Below are 20476 nucleotides of genomic sequence, written 5' to 3'. Positions count from 1 at the left end.
AGTTTATAGGTCACATTAAAGGTGGAAAAAGTTCTGAAATGATTTATCTTTGTCTCATTTTTTTACATCACAGAAACCTGACATTTTAACAGGGGTGCGTAGACTTTTTATATCCAGTGTGTGTGTGTGTGTGTGTGTGTGTATATGTATGTGTGTGTATATATATATATATGTTGGATGTTGCTCCAAAACAGCTAATTTGCATGTTTGTTGTCAAAAAGTCCGATCGTGTGTACGGGCCTTTAGACATGAAGCTGATTCTGCTTGCTCCCCGCTTCCTTAGACACAAACATGAGTGTTTAAAAGTATGCATTTTTGTGACCAAAATGTTTAAAACTGAACTCAAGTCTCACAGCAAAGCTAACAGGAAATTAATGTATATATTATGATTTAATTTAGAAAATATAATTCTGAATACTGTTTTTAATGAATAAAAACTGAATACCACTTACAGACCAGGTCGACTTCCAGCATGTATTGTGCCATGGGGAGGGCCATGTACAAGGTGGTAAAGGGGGTGTTTGATGTAGGTCGGGATTGGCAGTTACCCATCAGCACTTATACTGATTATGCAAATAATATAATTCAATGTATGCTAGGAAACTACTAATGCAGACAATATGTAGCATTGTGCATGCATATCTCCCTCTAGTATCCATGGCCAGCTTTAATGTTGTGCAGGTGAAGGGAGGGCATGCTAACTGCTCAGCAGACAAGTTGTGTGATCCATATCTTGGCACCAGCAGCACAATCCCTCAACCCCCAAGGTTTAGGCATATCAAATATTTGCTCGGGTGAAAGAAATGTTTAAATAGACATGAGAGAAGGATAAGTTTTATCTTGTAAGAAATATGTTCTCTTTTTTCATGTTTGTTTTGCATTCTATTCTATTGTATATTTATCATCTGTTTTTTACCGTCTTACCATGGTACAAAACAGCTGTTGTCTAACTGAAATATCCATCCAAGGTCTGACGCCCTTATGAAGTAATGGGTACATACTGTATATAACAGAGTGTGTGTGTGTGTGTGTATATATGTGTGTATGTATGTATCTCTCTCTCTCTCTATATAAATATATCTATATCTCTATTCTGAGTGGTCCCTGCTGTCTTCTGGGACCTGTGTGTCTCCCCAAAGACGGCGGGGAGGGGCCGGGCATGGTGTAGATTGCCGTGGATACTGCGGCAAACTTTTGCTGGAAGTGGGAGCAAATACCTGTATTAGACAGGTATCTGCTCCCCCCTCCCCCCTGAAAGGTGCCAAATGTGACACCGGAAGAGGGGAGGAATCCAGACAGTGGAAGTTCATTTTTTGGGTGGAACTCCACTTTAATGAAACTTAATGAGCAATTGCAATGACAAAGCGCAGTTTTATTGCAAGTATATCTACCAGGAACATCATGGCAATACTATATATATAATTAAGCTCTTAATGGGTAGAACACATCACCGAGAGAAATGATCCAAGGTGGAGATCAGTATGGATCAGCCTAGTGAATAAAGTGTATTTTTAGGATACTTTTGATGTGTGACATTTTGCTCTGTTTTGTGATGCAGATTAGTCAGAGTGAAGTCAACTCCTCATCTGCAAACTTGTTCCAAACATTGACTGAATTATTTTGATCAACATGACAACCAGGACCTATTGAAAGATTTCCCCTTTGTTCCTGTTCTGGCAACACCTTACAATTTTGGATTTTCCACCACTTTTAGTCCCTTGGTCTCCAGGACACAAAAAGGGTAAATCTTACTAATGGGAAAACGGACACCTATAAAAATCTGACAGGGGTTCTAATCCCTTAAGACTAGTCACAATAAAATAAAAAAACACAGGTTTTGTTTGGGAGCCATCAGAGATTCAAGTAATATCTTTATTTCCTGATCCCCTTGTTCCCTTCTTTGACAATCCCAATTCACTGGTACTCAGTTGGAGTTATCTAGGGAAAGTTGCACATCTTTTTCTAAAAAAAATGTTTTGTTTTCTTTCTCCTGCGGAGTACGTTAGTTAGTAAAATCCAAACTTGTCACATGAATTTCTTATTGGAAATGGTCATCTGCTTATAACTTGACTATGACTTGTATTTACTAGATGTTTCTGTTCAGCTCTTCCTAGGCCTGTTACATAAACCTATAAGCTTCTTACACTGTTAAGAAAATAAAGAAAAAAGAAGCCATTTAATTTGTATAACCCATTTCGTGCTTTCTTATTTTAGCTATTTGAAGAAAATCCCTTAATTGTAAATGAAGCAAAATGCATAAACAAATTTGAGGAGATTAAAGTAAAACTCTAGCCAAGTTATTTTAGTTAGAATGGAGAAAGATGAGAACATGATTGGTTTCTGTCCCCCACTAAAGAGATCTGCCATCACTTCCTGTGCTTGGGAACATACAGGAAGTGACAGGGATCCTAAAAATGGAAGGTTGAGATGACAAGAAGAACAGGAGTATTGAGCCTCCCCTTTTCTGTTAAAGCTTGGCTACTGCTTGGACCTTGAAGGGGATGCACCCCGAAAGCTTGTCCTGAAAATTTGTTTTAGTATAAATAAAAAAAAGGATCACAGTACTCAATTGTTCTCTTTTCACTCTCTTAAAAAAAGAGCACTTTAAGTTCTTATTAGAGAGATTCTACTTACTTCCTGACTTGGTAACCACACAGTACTGACATAGTTAGATTGGATACGGGTCCATCTAGCTCAACTAATAGAGGGGAAAAAAAAGAGAAAACTTCCATATACACAAGCCTATACCCAGAGTTGAAGCAGAGAAAGGCAAAAAAAAAAAAAAGCTCCAGCAGGGGTAAAAATGCCTTCCTGATCCCCCAGGAGGCAATCGGATGTTCCCTGAATCAACTAGCCCCAGTGTTTATCATAATGTAATTATCCAGTTATATTTTATGCGTTTACTAACAAACACATCCAGCTCTTTTTTATAACAATCTCATAAGCTGGCCAGAACTAGTTCTCGAGAGAGTCTATTACACATTTTCACAGCTCTTACTGTGAAGAAGCCATTCCGTATATAGACATATCTCCCCAATGGGCACACAGATACCAGTAAATTCAGACAACAATTTTAATACTTTCCCATACTTTGCAAAACTGGGGTAAAAAAGATGGCTGGATTTCTGCTCTTATAATTATATGGCATTGTCCTGTTATTTAACCACTTGCTGCCCACCCGCCGTCATATGACGGCGGGACGGTGCAGCTGTTGTTCTGGGCCACCGTCATATGACGGCGCAGCCTTCCAGGCAGCCCAGGGGGGGTTACCGGGCACCCGCGATTGCCCGGTAACCGAGCAGGACCGTGGATCTGTGTGTGTAAACACACAGATCCACGTCCTGGCAGATGGGAGGAGACTGATGGTGTGTCCCTTGTACAGAGGAACACCGATCGGTCTCCTCCCCTTGTGAATCCCCTCCCCCCACAGTTAGAATCACTCCCTAACAACACATTAACCCCTACAGCGCCTCTTCCTGGTTAACCCCTTCATTGCCAGTCACATTTATACAGTAATCAATGCATTTTTATAGCACGGATCGCTGTATAAATGTGAATGGTCCCAAAATGTGTCAAAATTGTCCGCAATATCGCAGTCACGATAAAAATTGCAGATCGCCGCCATTACTAGTAAAAAAAAAAATAATAATAATAATAAAAATGCTATAAATCTATCCCCTTGTTTTGTAGATGCTATAACTTTTGCGCAAACCAATAAATATACGCTTATTGCGATATTTTTTACCAAAAATATGTAGAAGAATATGTATCGGCCTAAACTGAGGAAAAAATTAAAAAAAATAAATAAACATTTTGGATACTTATTATAGCAAAAATTTAAAAATATTGTGTTTTTTTTTTTTAAACTTGTCACCCTTGTTTTGTTTATAGCACAAGAAATAAATACCACAGGGGTGATCAAATACCACCAAAAGAAAGCTCTATTAGTGGGGAAAAAATGATAAAAATTTCATTTGGGTACAGTGTAGTATGACCACGCAATTGTTATTCAAATGCGACAGCGCTGAAAGCTGAAAATGGGCTTGGGCAGGAAGGGGGTGAAAATGCCCAGTATGGAAGTGGTTAAAGGGAGGTCCTTAAGTCCACTGTAGGTTTTTAGGTACATTGCTTTCCTGGCTTCTAGGACTTCACATTCCTGGTTTATTTTATATCATACATGTGATATTTTTTATCTATTTTATATCTGTCCATTTTATCATTGCAGGATAATGTGGCATTATTTTTACGAGGCTGTAAAGAACTTGGCCTAAAAGAATCCCAGCTGTTTGACCCAGGGGATCTGCAGGACACTTCGAACAGAACAGTAAGGTGGGTGATTGCTACAAAAAAAGAATTATGCTTAATAAAAATAGAGAGGGTGAAAGACATCTGTCTCCTGGCTGCATGCTTTCTGATAAACTGCTAAGGGACTTTTGTTGAAAGAATGGGGACCAATAAGTCTCTCCAAAATAAGGAATGAATTCTGTTCAAGTGCCTTTGTTGCATAGTTGCTTGTAAGAGGATATTTACTTATTTGTATGAAATTTTTCTAATATTTTAGTTTGCCTATCTTCACAGCTGAACTCCAGTCAGATATAAAAGAGACAAATTGTAATGTATGCAAACACTAACAATGAACATCTCTTGTTTGCTTATCTTTGGTCCAGTAATGAAACATTGAAAGCATTTTGTTTAATGTGTTCTAGAAGGGCAGAAAAATACAGTGCTGTCCTTGTCTTGTGCAGTCCGTAATGCCTAGTACACATGATCAGAAAATCAGGCGAAAAAGAACTGATCGTTAGTACACAGCTTTCAAGGACCAATCGCGACCATTCATCCGAAGTTATCTGAAAGGACAAACACAAAAAAAAGTTTCTCATCCGATAGTATAATTTTCGTTTAACTACCTCCCACCCGGCCACTGCATATAAACGGCCGGGTGGTCCTTTCTTTGTTCTGAGTGGACGTCGAGGAACGTTCCTCGGAACGAGTGCTCGCAGTGCGGCCACATCCTGTGATCATTCTGATCACAGGATCCAGCTGAGCAGAGATAGGGATATGGGCACTGTGATTGGCCCTCCAGATCACCTGACAGCTGTGTCCAATCACAGCCGTCACAATGTAAACAGAGACAGGTGTCTCTGTGACAGGTCTCCCCGCCGAGCTCAGTGCGGGAGGGGAAATCTGCAGATCTGTGACAGCTCTCTGTGTGAGGATGATTTTACACAGCTATTACAGATCACCCCACAAAGTACACCAAGCACTACTGATGTACCCCTGTCCCTATACACATTTCAGTATCCCAATAAAAAATCTGTCTGTCCCCCATCACTGCCAACACCAAATAAACACCGATTTGGGTTATTTTTTACCAAAGAAATGTAGCAGCATCCTTTTTGGTAAAAATTTATAAAGAGAAATTACGTATTTGCAAAATTTTATAACAGAAACTAAGAAAAATGCCTTGTTTTGGAAAATTTTCGGTCTTTTTTTATTTGTAGTGTAAAAAATAACCCCAGCGGTGATTAAATACCACCAAAAAAAAGATATATTTGTGTGAAAAAAATGATAAATATTTAATTTGGGTACATGCAATTGTCATTCAAAGTGCGACAGCACTGAAAGCTGAAAATTGGCCTGGGAAGGAAGGGGTGAAAGTGCCCAGTATTGAAGTGGTTAATCAGTACAAAAAATCGGAAGAGCAAAACCATGCATGCTGTAAAGTACAATACAATACAATACAGTACATTACATCACTTCCGAAGTTGTTATATTCTGTTGTACGGGAATTTTTGTAAGTTGAGTAACCCTGTTTTCTAGACTAGCATGCAAAAAAAAAACAAAACGATTATTCGTCTGATATTCTCATCGTGTGTACGAGGTATAATTTTATTGCAAACAAAGTTAACAGGAAGCGTGTTAGGGCTGCATAACACCCCCCCCTCCTATGTTATGAATGGGGAAAGTGGGGTGCTCTGTAGTCCTAACACACGTTGTGTCCTGGGGGACAGTGCTTCTCTTTCTCCATAAACGCAGTACTGTGAGCTTTGTCAACCTAAGACAGGATGTATGTTACTGGCAGGATCAACAGGTATAAAAAAAGTAAAAAAAAGACTACTTCACTACAATATAGTACATTTTTGCTGTTGGGTTTAGATATGCTTAAATGTAGCTCCGTACTCATGAATATATTTTTGGATGTATTTTTTTAAAATGCAAGCATTGCAAGTAACTGATTTTGACTTGGTAAAGCAGAACTTTTACTGGGAAAGAGATGGTGCTCATCAGTGCTGAACCTATGCCTTTATAGAGGGGCTGGTTCTTTTACGAGTAGCTGACAGATTGTCTTTCGTGGCAAGAGATGGGAAGTAATGAGGCTCATGCCTTGGAACGTACACTCCATACCATCAGCTTTTTCAGACACTGTGTCAGTGAATGCAATCTGCCTAATAGCACATTCCTTTTCTTCACAGGATTTCAGACTGCAACCGGAAGCTAAGAAATGTGAGTATAACATAACTAAATGTAATCGCAATTATATATGAAATTACAGACCTACGACTGAATTCCCAATTTATGAAAGATTTATTTTTATTTTTTACATATAGGAAAGTAACGCATTGGATAGGAAATGTAAATGGCAATAAGGAAATATATTTATTTCCTCATTGAATAAAATATTGAAGGGTTAAAGTGATTGTAAAGCTTTCATTCTTGTAATTAAATTAATAAACGTGTCATACTTACCTGCTCTATGTAATGGTTTTGCACTGAGCAGCCCCAATCCTTTTCATTTGGGGTCCCCCACTGTCGCTCCTGGCTCCTCCTCTTTGGCGAGTGCCCCCCCATGGAAAGCTCATAGAAAGTCTTGCTGCCTACGTCTGTAGACATAAAGCCACATCTGCTTGTTCGGGGATGGAGACAATCTTTGTATTGGGCTGAGTAAGCATCCCCTCTCCCAAGAGCTCCCTCTGGTGCTGCTGGAAGCTTTATATAAGCCTGGAAGTTACTGGTCATAGTGTGCCAGTACTATCAAACTTGGCAAGACAGATACTCTTGCCTCCTACCACATGCGGCCATATCCTACCTTTCCCCATTGGCTCAGCGCTCTTTGATGCCACTGTGATGGTGGCATTTGTGGTGAAATCTCGGCCCTGAAATGCATGGCTTGGTCATGCTGGGGAACATCAGCTACTCTCTCAGCTACCAGTGGCAAACTATCTTGTTGATGGTGGTCATAATTGAGGTAGGAGGTGGGTCTGATTTTCAGTTGCAGTTGCGTTTCAGTGATGGTAGACTCAGCTGAATCCTCAGCTGTTATTTCTGCAAACCCTTGTGCCTACTATTATAAAAAAAAAATACAGGTGCTGGAACTGCTGACATCCATCTGAAAATGCCTGTGTTTCACATTATCTTCACTTTGACTTCCTCACTTTGGGTTGTCTTACAATCAGGAAAGTCAGAGTAAAGTCTTAATCTGCATTGGCATCTAGCCAACTTGCATTTTTCAGAAGAAAAGGGTTAGTAATGGCAGCCTTTAGGTTTCCCTTCTGATAGGTTTACTTTAAGGGCATGTACACATTAAATTTTTTTATTTTTAATTACCATTAAAATAAGGAATAATGACTGAAAGAAAGAGTACGCTATTTCTGTAGTTTTAATCCCCCTTAAACCTGTCTAGTCAGTTTTTAATCCCTTGTTTTTGTTTTGTTTAATCTCACACTTTTAACCTTTGAAATACTTGTAATCGTACATGTCCTTTTCAGAGCCGGGTACCTTCTGTATTGCATGTACAATTCATGCATTGGATGTTTTTCATGCACTTTGTGTGCATATATCTTTTGTATTAAAAGTAGACAGAGAGAGAGCTATCATTTTACCCCTGTACAAATCATTAGTAAGTCCTCATCTGGAATATTCAGTTCAGTTTTGGGTACCAGTTCACAAAAAAGGATATCGGGGAACTGGGGAAAGGGCAGAGAAGGGCAACCAAACTGATAAGAGGCATGGAGGAGCTCAGCTATGAGGAAAGATTAGAGGAACTGAATGTATTCTCTTTTGAAAAGAGGAGATTAAGGGGGTGGGTATAAATACATAAGTGGTCCATATAGTGAACTTATGTAGAGTTATTCACTTAGAGGACTTTCACAAAGAACAAGGAGCATTGCTAATTTTAACATCAAATTTCTATTTAGTTTTAGTCATAGCCTTTTGACTAAAATGCCATTTTAGTTTTAGTCAACTAAAATCTCCTACATTTTAGTGGACTAAATTCTAATGGGTTTAGTTAAATTGTAATGCATTATTTGAATATTTCTCTAGAATTGGCAAAGTCATTATATACTTCTGGAGTAAAAACATCTAACATGTTATTTATGGTATTAAGGGTTGAACATGCTCTACAGACACAGATTTATCTGCTGTGATATAAAATGTCTTTATAAATAAAACCAGGTTTCATAAACAAAAATATTACTTTTTGAGAAACAGAAGTCCAACTTTAAAATATAAAAAAACAGAAAAAAATGTACTCTGTTGGCTGTAATGCCATTGCACATATTATCCGAATATATTACCAACATTAAAAATAAAGGGTAACTCCACTTTTGTTGAGAAAAAAACATTCCCCTCTGAGTGATCTATGTACATTGCAAGGATTAAAACAACCTTTGTTGCAGATTCCTACCTTTTATTATTCTGAAGTAATTACTGTTTGTTCCTCTGTGCTGAGTGGGTCTAATGGGAGTGGTTTCATAATTAGCAGTCAGCTGTGCAGCTGAAGAGCACTAATGAGGAAAGCTGCATTCCTTTAGACGTGTTCCTATTGGAAATATCTCGCCAAAAATTACATTTTGGTTGCAGGGGATGCCTGAAATCTGACTTGTATCTTAGTGCAGACTTCTGGAAAAATTGGTGAGCCGATCACACAAATGGGAAATTATGTTTCTGGGGAGTGGTCAGTTCACATTCTGTGTACAGAACAACTCCAGGAGGCCATATTGCATTGCATTTTCAGAAAATTACAGAGGCTGCAGATTTAAAAGGAAAGGTAATTTTTAGCAACATTCAATTACAAAATGACTTGTGTCGCAATTGTTTCAGCCTTTTTTTTTTTTCTTTATTTGCTATTTTTATTTCTCCCAAAGAAAGTGGCGTTACCCTTTAAGAAAAAAAAATAAGAAAGGCCTTTTTTCTTAATTTTTTGTTTCCTTCATTGGCTTAATGCATGCCCTCTACTTATTCTTATCTGGTAGTGTAGTGTTCTTTTTGACATCAAATTTTGAATTAATTTTAGTCAGTCTTTTGACTAAAATGCCATTTTAGTTTTGTATTTTAGTCATCTGAATTATTTTCATTTTAGTCATATTTTAGTCGACTAAAATAGTGTTAATTTAGTCGCCGAAAATATTTTAGTCGACGATATAACACTAACAAATAGGCACTCTTTACATCTGGAGGAAGATATTTAACCTCCACATATGGAAGGGCTTCTTCACAGTAAGGCGGGCCATACATTATACAATTTTCCTTTAGATTTACCAAAACCATATAATATGAGGTCAAACCTAAACACTTCCAATTTATATGCAATCGGGCAAGTCCTTGCACAACACAGTTGAAGGTTAATTGTAACGTAAATTGAAAAAGAAAATTGTATAATTTATGGCCAGCTTAAGAGCTGTGAAAATGTGGAATAGGTTCCCTCAAGAACTAATTGTGGCCAGCTCAGTAGATTGGAAAAAAAAAAAAAAGCTGGATACATTCCTAAATGCACAAAATATTGTTGGATGTTAATATTTATAGAGAATAATGCCAGATATTGTTGATCCAGGGAATATCTAATCATCTTCTTGGGCACTTGGAAGGAATTTATTTTTTCCCAGTGGAGCAAACTGGATCATGCTTTATAGAGTTTTCAACTATGGGTATAGGTTTCTGTATGTGGTGTTTTTACCATTTTATTTTTTTCTATTTTTATTTTTTCTATTTGTTGAACTAGATCAGTGGTTCTCAACCTTTTAGTGCCGTGACCCCTTGATAAAATTTCCCAAGTTGTGGGGACCCCTAACAGTAAAATTATTTTCGTAGCGTGGGTTGTCAGCACCCAAGGTAAGACATTTGCGCCCCTAACCCATGAACATTTAGCGCTCCCCGAGTCCCTTCCACTCGTACAGTATTAAAACCCCTTATGGTACATTTTAGGATGTACCACTGTTTCTCTTTGTTCTCCTTTCTTTCCCTTTTATCCCTCTCCATCCTAATTTCTCTTTTTTTTACCCCCATCCCTCTCTCTAGCCTTCTTTCTTGTTTCGCTTATTCTTTCTCTCTCTTTTTCTTTGTTCCTCCCCCTCTTTTCCTCTCCCTTCCTTATTTTCTCTATATTTATTCCTTTTCTTACTCCTTGGTGGGGGGGGGGGGGGATGAGTGGCAGTGCTGGTGTGGAGTTGGGATGAGTGGCAGTGCTGGTGTGGAGTTGGGATGAGTGGCAGTGCTGGTGGGGAGTTGGGATGAGTACCAGTGCTGGTGGGGGGTGGGATCAGTGGCAATGCTGGGGAGAGTTCTGATCAGAAAACTTGGGTGCTCTTGATCAAGGTCATCTGCTGATCTGAGAACTGTAGTGGGGACTTTTAATGGCAACTATAATCACAGGTAGTGTTACTCACTATGTCTCCGACTTTGTGATGTCCCGCAGCAGTGACAGCTATGCAGAAATCAGGAGATAGGGTCTCCTTTAGCCCCTCCCACTTCACATTCCTCATCAGTCAGCTGACCTCTAGTCTCTGCCCCCCAGCCATGCCGTGAACTGAATGGGCGGCTGCGAAGAGGCTGAGTGGGCAGTCATGGGCTCCAGGAACAGCCCAGCTGAAGGCGGCCCCCCAAAAGGCTGGGAGAGCGGTGCGGGATTCAGGAACAGCCCAGGATTTGGTGACCCCTGACAAATCGTCATTCGACCCCCAGGTTGAGAACCACTGATCTAGATGGACTTGTATCTTTTTTTTTTTAACCTGACTATATAATCATATCAATCAATCTCATTCATCTCTATGGCTGTTAATCATAATGCAACACAACTTGTAGATACAAATGTATGCAATCAATATTTACCTTAGGCCCTTTTCACACGGGGCGGGCTCTGTTAGAGTCCGCCTGCTCAGTGGGAATGCCCACTGTGCAGGTGGATGGCTGGCCCGTGCCCGCTCTGTTTACCTCTTTCATGCCTAAGCCTATTTCTGACATTTGTTGCTTACAAGTTAAAGTCCATATTTTTTGCTAGAAAAATACAAGCATTAAATTACAAACATATATATATATTTTTTTTTTTAGCAGGGACCCTAGAGAATAAAATGGTGATCGCTGCAAATTTTTTATGTCACGCGGTATTTGTGCAGCGGTCTTTCAAACGCAATTTTTTGGGAAAAAAGACACTTTCATGAATTAAAAACAAGACGGTAAAGTTAGCCCAATTTGTTTGTATAATGTGAAAGATGATGTAACGCCAAGTAAATAGATACCTAACATGTTATGATTTGAAATTGCGCACACTCATTGAATGGCTACAAACTATGGTACTTAAAAATCTCCATAGGCGACAATTTAAAAAAATGTAATGGTTACCAGGTTAGAGTTAAAGAGAAGGTCTTTTGCTAGAATTATTGCTCTCACTCTGACAATCGTGGCGATACCTCACATGTGTGATTTGAAAACCACTTACATTTGCGGGCGCGACTTACGCATGTGTTTTCTTTGCTGCGCGAGCTCGCGGGGACAGGGGTGCTTTTAACCGGTTCCCGAATGGCGCACGCTGATGTACGTCGGCAGAATGGCATGGCTGGGCAAATGGGTGTTACCCGTACATCCCTATAAACTTGTCGCTTTGCCATTGCGTGCACACTGTCGGCGGCGCGCACCGGCCGGGAGCTCCATGAGTCGGGTCGCGGGTCCCGCGGAATCGATCGCCGTGGGGATACCCGCAATCGTCTCACGGAGAGGATGAACGGGGAGATGCTGATGTAAACAAGTATCTCCCCGTTCTGCCTAATGACAGCGTCACTGATCTCCCTGTGATTGGTAGCAGAGATCAGTGACGTGTCACACGTCACTGATCTCTGCTTCCTGTGATCGGGAGCAGAGATCAGTGACGTGTCACACGTAGCCACGCCCCCCACATTTAGTAACACTCCCCAGGACATACTTAACCCCTCCCTAGCCCCCTAGTGATTAACCCCTTCACTGCTAGTGTCATTTACACAGAAATCGGTGCATTTGTATAGCACCGATTGCTGTATAAATGTCAATGGTCCCAAAAATGTGTCAAAAATGTCCGATGTGTCCGCCATAATGTCGCAGTCACGATAAAAATAGCTGAGCGCCGCCATTACTAGTAAAAAAAATGTAATAATAAAAATGCCATAAAACTATCCCCTATTTTGCAAACGCTATAACTTTTGCGTAAACCAATCAATAATCGCTTATTGCGATTTTTTTTTTTTTTTTTTTTTTTTTTTACTATAAATATGTAGAAGAATACGTATCGGCCTAAACTGAGGAAAAAAATATGTTTTTTTAAATATTTTTTGGGGATATTTAATATAGCAAAAAGTAAAAAATAATGCGTTTTTTTTTCAAAATTGTTGCTATTTTTTTGTTTATAGCACAAAAAATAAAAACCGCAAAGGTGATCAAATACCATCAAAAGAAAGCTCTATTTGTGGGGAAAAAAGCACGTCAATTTTGTTTGGTAGCCACGTTGCACGACTGCGCAATTGTCAGTTAAAGCGATGCAGTGCCGAATCGCAAAAAGTGCTCTTGTCAGGAAGGGGGTAAATTCTTCCGGGGCTGAAGTGGCTAAAAAAAATGTAAAAAATTTTCTTATTTTATTTTAGTTTTCATTTTTTAACATTGTCCCTTAAAAAAAATCTGATCACTTTTATTGCTGTCACAATGAATGTGAACATCCCTTGTGACAGTAATAGGTGGTGACAGGTACTCTTTATGGTGGGATTGGGGGTCTAAAAGACCCCAAATCCCTCCTTTGCACTTTGCACAAATATTCAGATCGCCAAAATCAGCGTTTCTAAATACTGTCTTTTTTTTTTTTTTTATTGCGCCATTGGCAGCCGAGTAAGCCGGAAGTGACATTGCTTCCGGGATTTTACATCGGAGACCCGAATCCAGCTTCATACAGGTCTCAGCCTAGGTGGTTGATGTGCCGAATGGTGGCTCGGGTCTCCTGGTGGGACGGGAAGCCTGGGAAGAACAGCGGGAGGGGGGGCTTTTAGCCTCATCAGTTATCACTAAAAAGCTAACTGCTGGCTCTAAAATACAGTACCGGGTGATGCCTGCAGCTGCAAGCTTCATCCCGGTATAACCCCTTCAAGCCATGAACGCATATTTGCGTACGTCGGCGTGAAGGGGTTATGCAGAGCAGACATAGACACAGCCTGATCTCCTCTATGGGCGGTCGGATGTAAATGAACCACCTGTCTGTTTACACCTGACTGCCATCCGATCTGCCAATCTGTTTGTTCTTAGTGGACAGAATCGAATCAGATGTCGGTGGGTGTTAGCTTTTAACAGTGCCATTGACTATGAGGATATAGATCTGGCAATGCATTAGGTGTAGTTTTTATTTACTTTCACCAAAGGCACACACCTATGAACTGTGCCTATAACAAGTTTCCTGAAGATATTAAAAATGGAATAAAACCATAATTAAAAGACTTCCATTTATACGCCTAATCTGCGTGTCTCTGAAGTCGCCCTTAAACATTTTTTTTACATTGTATACTATTGTGGTTTGGGATGCAAATCTGATGTGGCTAGTTGTTTGGGATGGTTGAAATAACATTTACTCCTCAGACATTTGTCTAGTTGACTGACCTCCTCAAGCAGGCATCATTTAGGATGGGTGGATAGTTTTGGCTTTCCTTTTATCTGGGCAAACCCATTTGACAAAAATTGCATGTACAATGCCAGATCTGGAACATATTAGGAACCACCCAGTCTGGCAGCAGAGAGAGAACTGTAGAAGTGTCACATACCAGAAGCAGAGCAATTCTTTTTTTGGAGTAAATCATTTTAGATGATGTGCCATAACTGATCCCTCAGGGTTCATTGGGGCAAATGATTTTCAAAGCAGAGGCAGTGTCAGTCAGAATTGTTCATGCCCTGCAAGACCAGAGCCTGACTGAGCTGTCATTCGCTGTGTAACTTTCCATACTGGATTGGACTATTTCTCATTCAAATCAATGTTCACATATGTCAACAGGAGGGTTTTTACAAAGGGATTGAGTGCTAATCCAATTGACTGTAATTCTCTGTTGATTTATGCCAGGAGAAGCACTAATGAATGTGATTGTGGGTAAAAGGCTGGTGCAAACTGAGCCTGCTCACTGGTTTTCCAGCAGGACTTGGCCCAATTGCTTTGAGCTAGCTTGCAGCATTCCTAGAGATTGCCAGACTTTGTCCGCAATCTGGTAACAGTAAATGCAGGTGATGATGTGGGCACTTTATCCTTAAGAACATGTCAGGGTTCAATGAATAGAAGGGTGGATTATTTAAAAAAAAATACATTTAGATTATGCATAAGGCACACAACACGTATTTTTAAAAGTTGCTTATTAAATGGAAACTCCCCTTTTGTGGGGAAAACAAATCTCAAATAAAGGAAAAATCATGTCATATACCATTGCGACACTGTCAGAAACCATGAATCAGACTGAGATAGAAGTACAGTTAAATCACACTTGTTTAATAATAAAAGTAAATAGAACAAACTTAGTCAAAACATAGCCAAAGTTCGGTAACCGGCACGGATAGTCAGACAAGCCAGAAAGTCAGGGATTAGCGTAGTGGAACAGCAAACAGGATCTGGAGCCAGAAGGAATGTCAGCCAAGCAAGTCTTTAACAGGAACGCAGGAGAAAGTCTCTGTGATGTTAACCAAGGCGAAGGCAGAGATCCTCTGGGCTGGGCGGCTTAAGTAGGCAGGACTGACAAGCAGAATATCATAAACAGGTAAGTCACTGTGGAGAGATAAGAGCTGGCATTTAGCCGACAGCTGAGCGGTCAGCTCGGAGAAGGAAGGGCTGAGCCCAGCCCTGACAGACACAAGTCATATTGTAATTGAATGTTTTTAAAAATCACCTTTCTTTTTCAATCTACAGTCGCAGTTTTCTAAAAAAAGAAATGTAATATGGCTACCTGGGGGTGTTCTGTACACACACACAGAATGTGTACAGAACACCCCCAGATACATTATTTCCTGCTTGTGTGATTGGCTCGCCAATTTTCCCAGAAGTCTGCACTAAGATGCAAGTCCGATTTCAGGCATCCCCTGCAACAAAAATGTCATTTTTGGTGAGATACTCCCAATAAGAAATCACGTCGAAAGGGATGCAGGCCCAGCAGCTTTCCTCTTTAGTGCCCTGCAGGTGCTGCAGCTGATTGATAATTATGAAATCACTCCCATTAGATTCACTTCCCCACATTGACACCGATGAACACAGGGATTTCTTCAGAATAACAGAAGGTAGGAATTCTGCAACAAAGTTTGTTTCCCTGCAATGTGCATAGATCACCCAGGGGGAATGTTTTTTTTTCCTTAACAAAAGTGGAGTTGCTCTTTAAATTTGCTAATTTACAAGTTAGTAGTAACTGACGATTATTTGGCCTCTTTGCAGCCTAAATTCCTTCAGACATTTTTAAGTTATTCACTGTAGTACATACATATAAATACATGTAATAATTGGCAAAGAAAACACCACTACTTTACGTAAATCTTTTATCAAAAACTTTTTGGCTAAATAGGCAAGGTAAGGATTGGTCAAAAGCCCTGTCGGTATTTTGTTGTGTGTGTCTTGTTGGGGAGATTACTCTTCACTTTCTGGTCTGTAAAACACAACAGGAAGTGAGAGCAAGCCTCTCCAAATTAAGGGGAACCCCCGCTAAGACTTGGTGATTGAACAAATATCTCAATTAAAAATCCCTGTGCTGCTTTTTTCAGTAACAACTTTACCATTTTGGATTTATTATCACTTTCTGCTTGGTGGCAATGGTTCCCAAGGAATGTAGGGTGAATTTAACCTCCTCCAGCCTCTGAACCACTCAACTCAGACCAAGCAGTGTGAAGGTATGCAAAATGGGACTCTACGTTTATCCTCTAAGATCAATGTATTTTGAAATTAGTTTGCTCCTTCAGGATCCACACCAAAACATATATATCAGAGTCCAGCCTTTTAAAAGGGCAATTATTTATATGTAAAAAAAAAAAAATTGCCCCCAGAGCCAACAAACAAACTGAGAAAAGCTCAGGCAGAGGATAAGCAAGTCGGCCCCCATATAGAAACACATAGGAGGTCCTCGCGTGCCTAAAGACAGCACCATGTATCTATAGACATATCCCCTACTAACAGACCATATAGATCCTCCCATTTTAATATCACCATTATTTTAATAGATGATCCACAACCTCCCACTATATCTCAATGATGAGACTATACATCAGCATAAAGCGATAAGTATATATCATCTGTACAAGAAAAATGGTACCCTGGCCTTAATTTAACCTCGTACTTTATCCTCTTACTTTATCTAAAGATGTTTTCAAAAGTTTCAGCTATTGGTACACTTCATAAGGGCTTATTCACTCAGGCACACAGCCATGTACAGCTTGAAGAGCCCTTTGATTACTTTCTGTCCTAGCACTGAGCTGCATGCAGGCAGCCTATATTATTGAATGGACATGCATTGGGGTTCATGTACACAGGTGTCCAGGGACGTGCGCTAGAACCATGATTCACAGAACTTATGCATCCTGGGCCATGCGCCTATCCCTGTGTACCTGTCAAACTCAGCTGTGCAGGTAGATCTATATAGCCAATGCACCTTTATTCACTGTTGTGTACTGCCTGCATACAATTCAGCACTAGGACAGAAAAGCAAACCAAGGGCCCTTTATGCTGCCCGAGCACCTGTGTGAATGAGCACTGAATGGAAACTGTTTTAAGGCAAAAATTTTAGTTCAGGGTTAATCCACAGTGAGGGCAGAACATTTTTTTTTTGTTTATGCTGTCTTCTGTAGAATCCTTTGGGGAAGTGTGACACTATCCTTTGACTTTGCATAGGCCACAGTAGCTGGACAGAAGTGCAGATTATGCACCTCTCAAGACTGGAGTAGCCAAGTAGTATCAAAGCCTATCCAATTTAAAGAAGAACTCCACTTTCACAAAATAAATTATTATGGCATAAGAAATTGCAACACAAACCATATTGTAATTTAATATTCATAAAATTACCATTGCATTTCAGTCTGAAGTTGCTGTCTTTTTCTAAAAAGATTCCAAAAATGCAATGCAATATTGCAACCTGGAGGCATTCTGTACACCATGTGTGTACAGAAAGCCCCCAGAAATGTAATTTCTTGCTTGTGTGATAGGCTCACCTATTTTCTCAGACATCAGTGCTAAGATACAAATAACATGCAATAGGAATTTCTTTTTTGGTAAAAAACTGCCCAAAGGTTAACTACATCTAAAGGTATGCAGACATTGAATCTTTTCTCATTAAAATACTGAAAGTGCATGAGTTGGTTATAATGAACACAGACCCTTCCATTCGGCGATAAGTCTGGAAAGGAAAGAGTGAAACATACCACTTTTTCATCAGAACAGAAAAAAAAATTGTTAAAATCCTTGCAGTGTTCATTGATCACCCAGATGAGATTTTTTTCTCAACAAAGGTGGAGTGTTTTCATTATTATACGGGATTTATATAGCGCCAAAAGTTTGTGCACCTCTTTACAAAATAAAGGGAGACAGTCCAGTTACAATACATTTCAATATGAGAGGGTTAGGGGAGCCCTGCTAGTGAGAGCTTACAATCTAAGAGGGGAGGGTTAAGTGATACAAAAGGTAATTACTGTGATGGATGAACTTATGGAACTTATGGAGAAAGTAAGGCCCCTTTCACACGATCGGACCGTTCAGGTCCGCTTGTGAGTTTTGACGACGGACCTGAACGGGCGCTCCATGTTAGTCTATAGAGCGTCGAATGTCAGCAGAGACATGTCCGCTGACATCCGACCCTGTCCGATCCGCTAAAAGCAAAGGGGTGGCCCTACGTCCAGGTCCGTCGCTGGCAGATCGGATCGGGTGAGATCTGATGAAAACGGACATGCTGTCCGTTTTCATCCGATCCCTCCATAGGCGGCAGCGGCGCCTGACAAGCCCCTCCATGCTCAGTGAACAGAGAGGGACCTGTCATCCGCCGACTCAGCGGAGATCAATGGACAGATCTGAAACGGAAACGGAGTCCGCCTCGTGCGAAAGGGGCCTAAAACAGAGTTGTGGATGGCTTTGTATGCTGATAGTATTTTGAGTTGAGTTAAAACACATTAAACAGCAACACATTGGTATAGATTAAAGTGATACTAAAGTCTGTTTTTTTTTTTCTTATATATTTTTCTTTCTTAAATAATAAACATGTTGGTACCTGACATCATCTCGTCTATATATCCATCGGCCTTGGATCGCTGCTGGAGATGTCTCCAAGACCGGGGCACGTTATTCCATATTTACTGGAACCGCCCTTCCCTTCAACCTTACCGGACTACTCCACCTGCTGTTTGAGGTGGATATCCCTCTCTCTCCTAGGCTTTTTTTATTGGGTCTGCTTCCCCCTAAACTACCCAGGCTAGCCAACGGTGGCTAGATGTCTAGTGGTCCTTCACTGAAAACAACTAAACCCCCCAACACGCTCTGATCTTTATGGTAGAATCAAGGATGTGGAGGTTATGGAGTCCAGGTCGGCTCGCTCACTTGACCGGGTGGACCAACATATGGGAATCTTGGTGTCTCCGCATAAAATAATAGGTAATGTAGCGCTACATTACCTATTATTATATTATTATTTTGTTAGATATTTCTTGGTGTGGGAACACCTTTGGGGTGGCGGCTTTATCATTTTATTATATATTTGTTTATATTTTAGTTTGTCGTTTGCGCACCAGTACTCATTATTACTTACAATCGGTGTCTCCGGATAGACCCCCCTTGATCCCACGAGATCCCCCTTGCCTTGCACACTGTAAACACTCAAAGCCCAGGAGGGATGAGCCCAGGAAAGACAAGCCCAGCTGATTGTTGTCATCTTATACTCTCTCCCCCCCCCCCCCCCTTTTTTTTTTCTCTTTCTTTCGTTCTATGTTTTTTCCTTTCTTTCCTGGAAACGCAGGCCATGCTATTATAAATTACAGAATAAGCTAATGGTCTGTCTGACTGAGAAGCTGTCACTGTTGTTTCTCCAGCATTTTGTTGTCTCGTTTTACAGAGCTGTATTCTAGCTGCCTATGTCATTAGACTTTTTATCAAATCAGATGTATGATAGTCGCCTACGCGCTTTCCAGAGTAGTCAGCTTTTACTATTTCCCTTCCCTTTTTTTCTTTCTCCTCCCTCAATTGTTTTTTTACACCTTTTGTATTGAAATATTAAAACTCAATAAAAATTGTCAATTAAAAAAATAAAAATAAAAAAATAAACATGGTGTACTTACCTTCTCTGTGCAGTGGTTTTGCACACAGCAGCCCAGATCCTCCTCTTCTTGAGTCCCCTGCCAGCGCTCCTGGCTCCTCCCTCCTGCTGAGTGCCCCCATAGCAAGCAGCTCGCTATGGGGGCACACAAGCTGCTGCTGTGTCCGTTTAGATAGGGAGCCGCGGTTTGGCCCTGCCCCCTCTCTCTCTCCTCATTGTCTCACTGACTTTGGCAGGAGCCAATGGCGCCGCACTGCCATCTTAGCCAATGAGGAGTGATAGTCTGTTCAGCTGAGACTGTCCTGCAACATTGCTGGATCGAGATGGGCTCAGGTAAGTATTAGGGGGGGCTGAAGGGGGCTGCTGCACACTGAAGGTTTTTTTCTTAATGCATTAAAGCGTTTGTTACCCTAAAAAAAAAAAAAAAAAAGACTCCTGTTCCTTTCTGTCACCTAAAACACCTGGCTGATCTTGCCTGGTTCTGCCCTCCCCCTATAAACTGACCACGTTTTATCGTGGCTGCTGAGCCCTGACACCGTGCTTAGTTTACATGCCTCCGTCATCTGCAGTCCTGCTCTGTCCTTTTCTGTCCTCCTCTCCCCCTTCCCTTCTCTGCCTGTCAGCTAGGGTTAGTGCCCACCCCTCCCCTCCTGCTGCTGAAAATTCTTTCAAATTTCCACATAATCCTCTCCCCTGTGTACATGCTTTGCCCCTATGTACATGCTTTATAAATAAAATGCCATCTACACCTGATTTCAGAGTGCCTATTGACGCTCACATGACCGGCCGCCGCTCTCCCCCTCTACTCCTCCCCTCCTGACTGACATCAGCGAGGGATTTTCGGTCTCTCCTGCTTTAGCTGTCAGATCGGGAGAGGGGAGAAGCGGCTGGTCAAACAGCGCTGAGAGGCGCTCTATAATGAGGTATAGAACGGCATTTTATTTATA

General features: G+C 40.6%; 1 protein-coding gene across 6 annotated transcripts in view; it reads left to right on the top strand.

The window, feature by feature from the left end:
* The window catches only part of LIMCH1 (LIM and calponin homology domains 1), a 397172-nt gene that overhangs the window by 254501 nt on the left and 122195 nt on the right, over window positions 1-20476 (top strand). For all 6 annotated transcript variants that reach the window (XM_073608522.1, XM_073608523.1, XM_073608520.1 and 3 more), the window contains 2 exons: window positions 4226-4329; window positions 6474-6504. Coding sequence is in view for 3 of the 6 variants with exons in the window: in XM_073608523.1 (XP_073464624.1) it covers window positions 4226-4329; window positions 6474-6504 (135 nt within the window). In the remaining 3 variants the exon portion in view is untranslated. The remainder of the gene's footprint in view (window positions 1-4225; window positions 4330-6473; window positions 6505-20476) is intronic.

This window comes from Aquarana catesbeiana, linkage group LG01, assembly GCF_042186555.1.
Source record: "Aquarana catesbeiana isolate 2022-GZ linkage group LG01, ASM4218655v1, whole genome shotgun sequence".
In the NCBI taxonomy this organism is placed as follows: Eukaryota; Metazoa; Chordata; class Amphibia; order Anura; family Ranidae; genus Aquarana; species Aquarana catesbeiana.
Note: the sequence above shows the minus strand (reverse complement) of the source record. Positions and strands in the feature narration are given on the sequence as shown.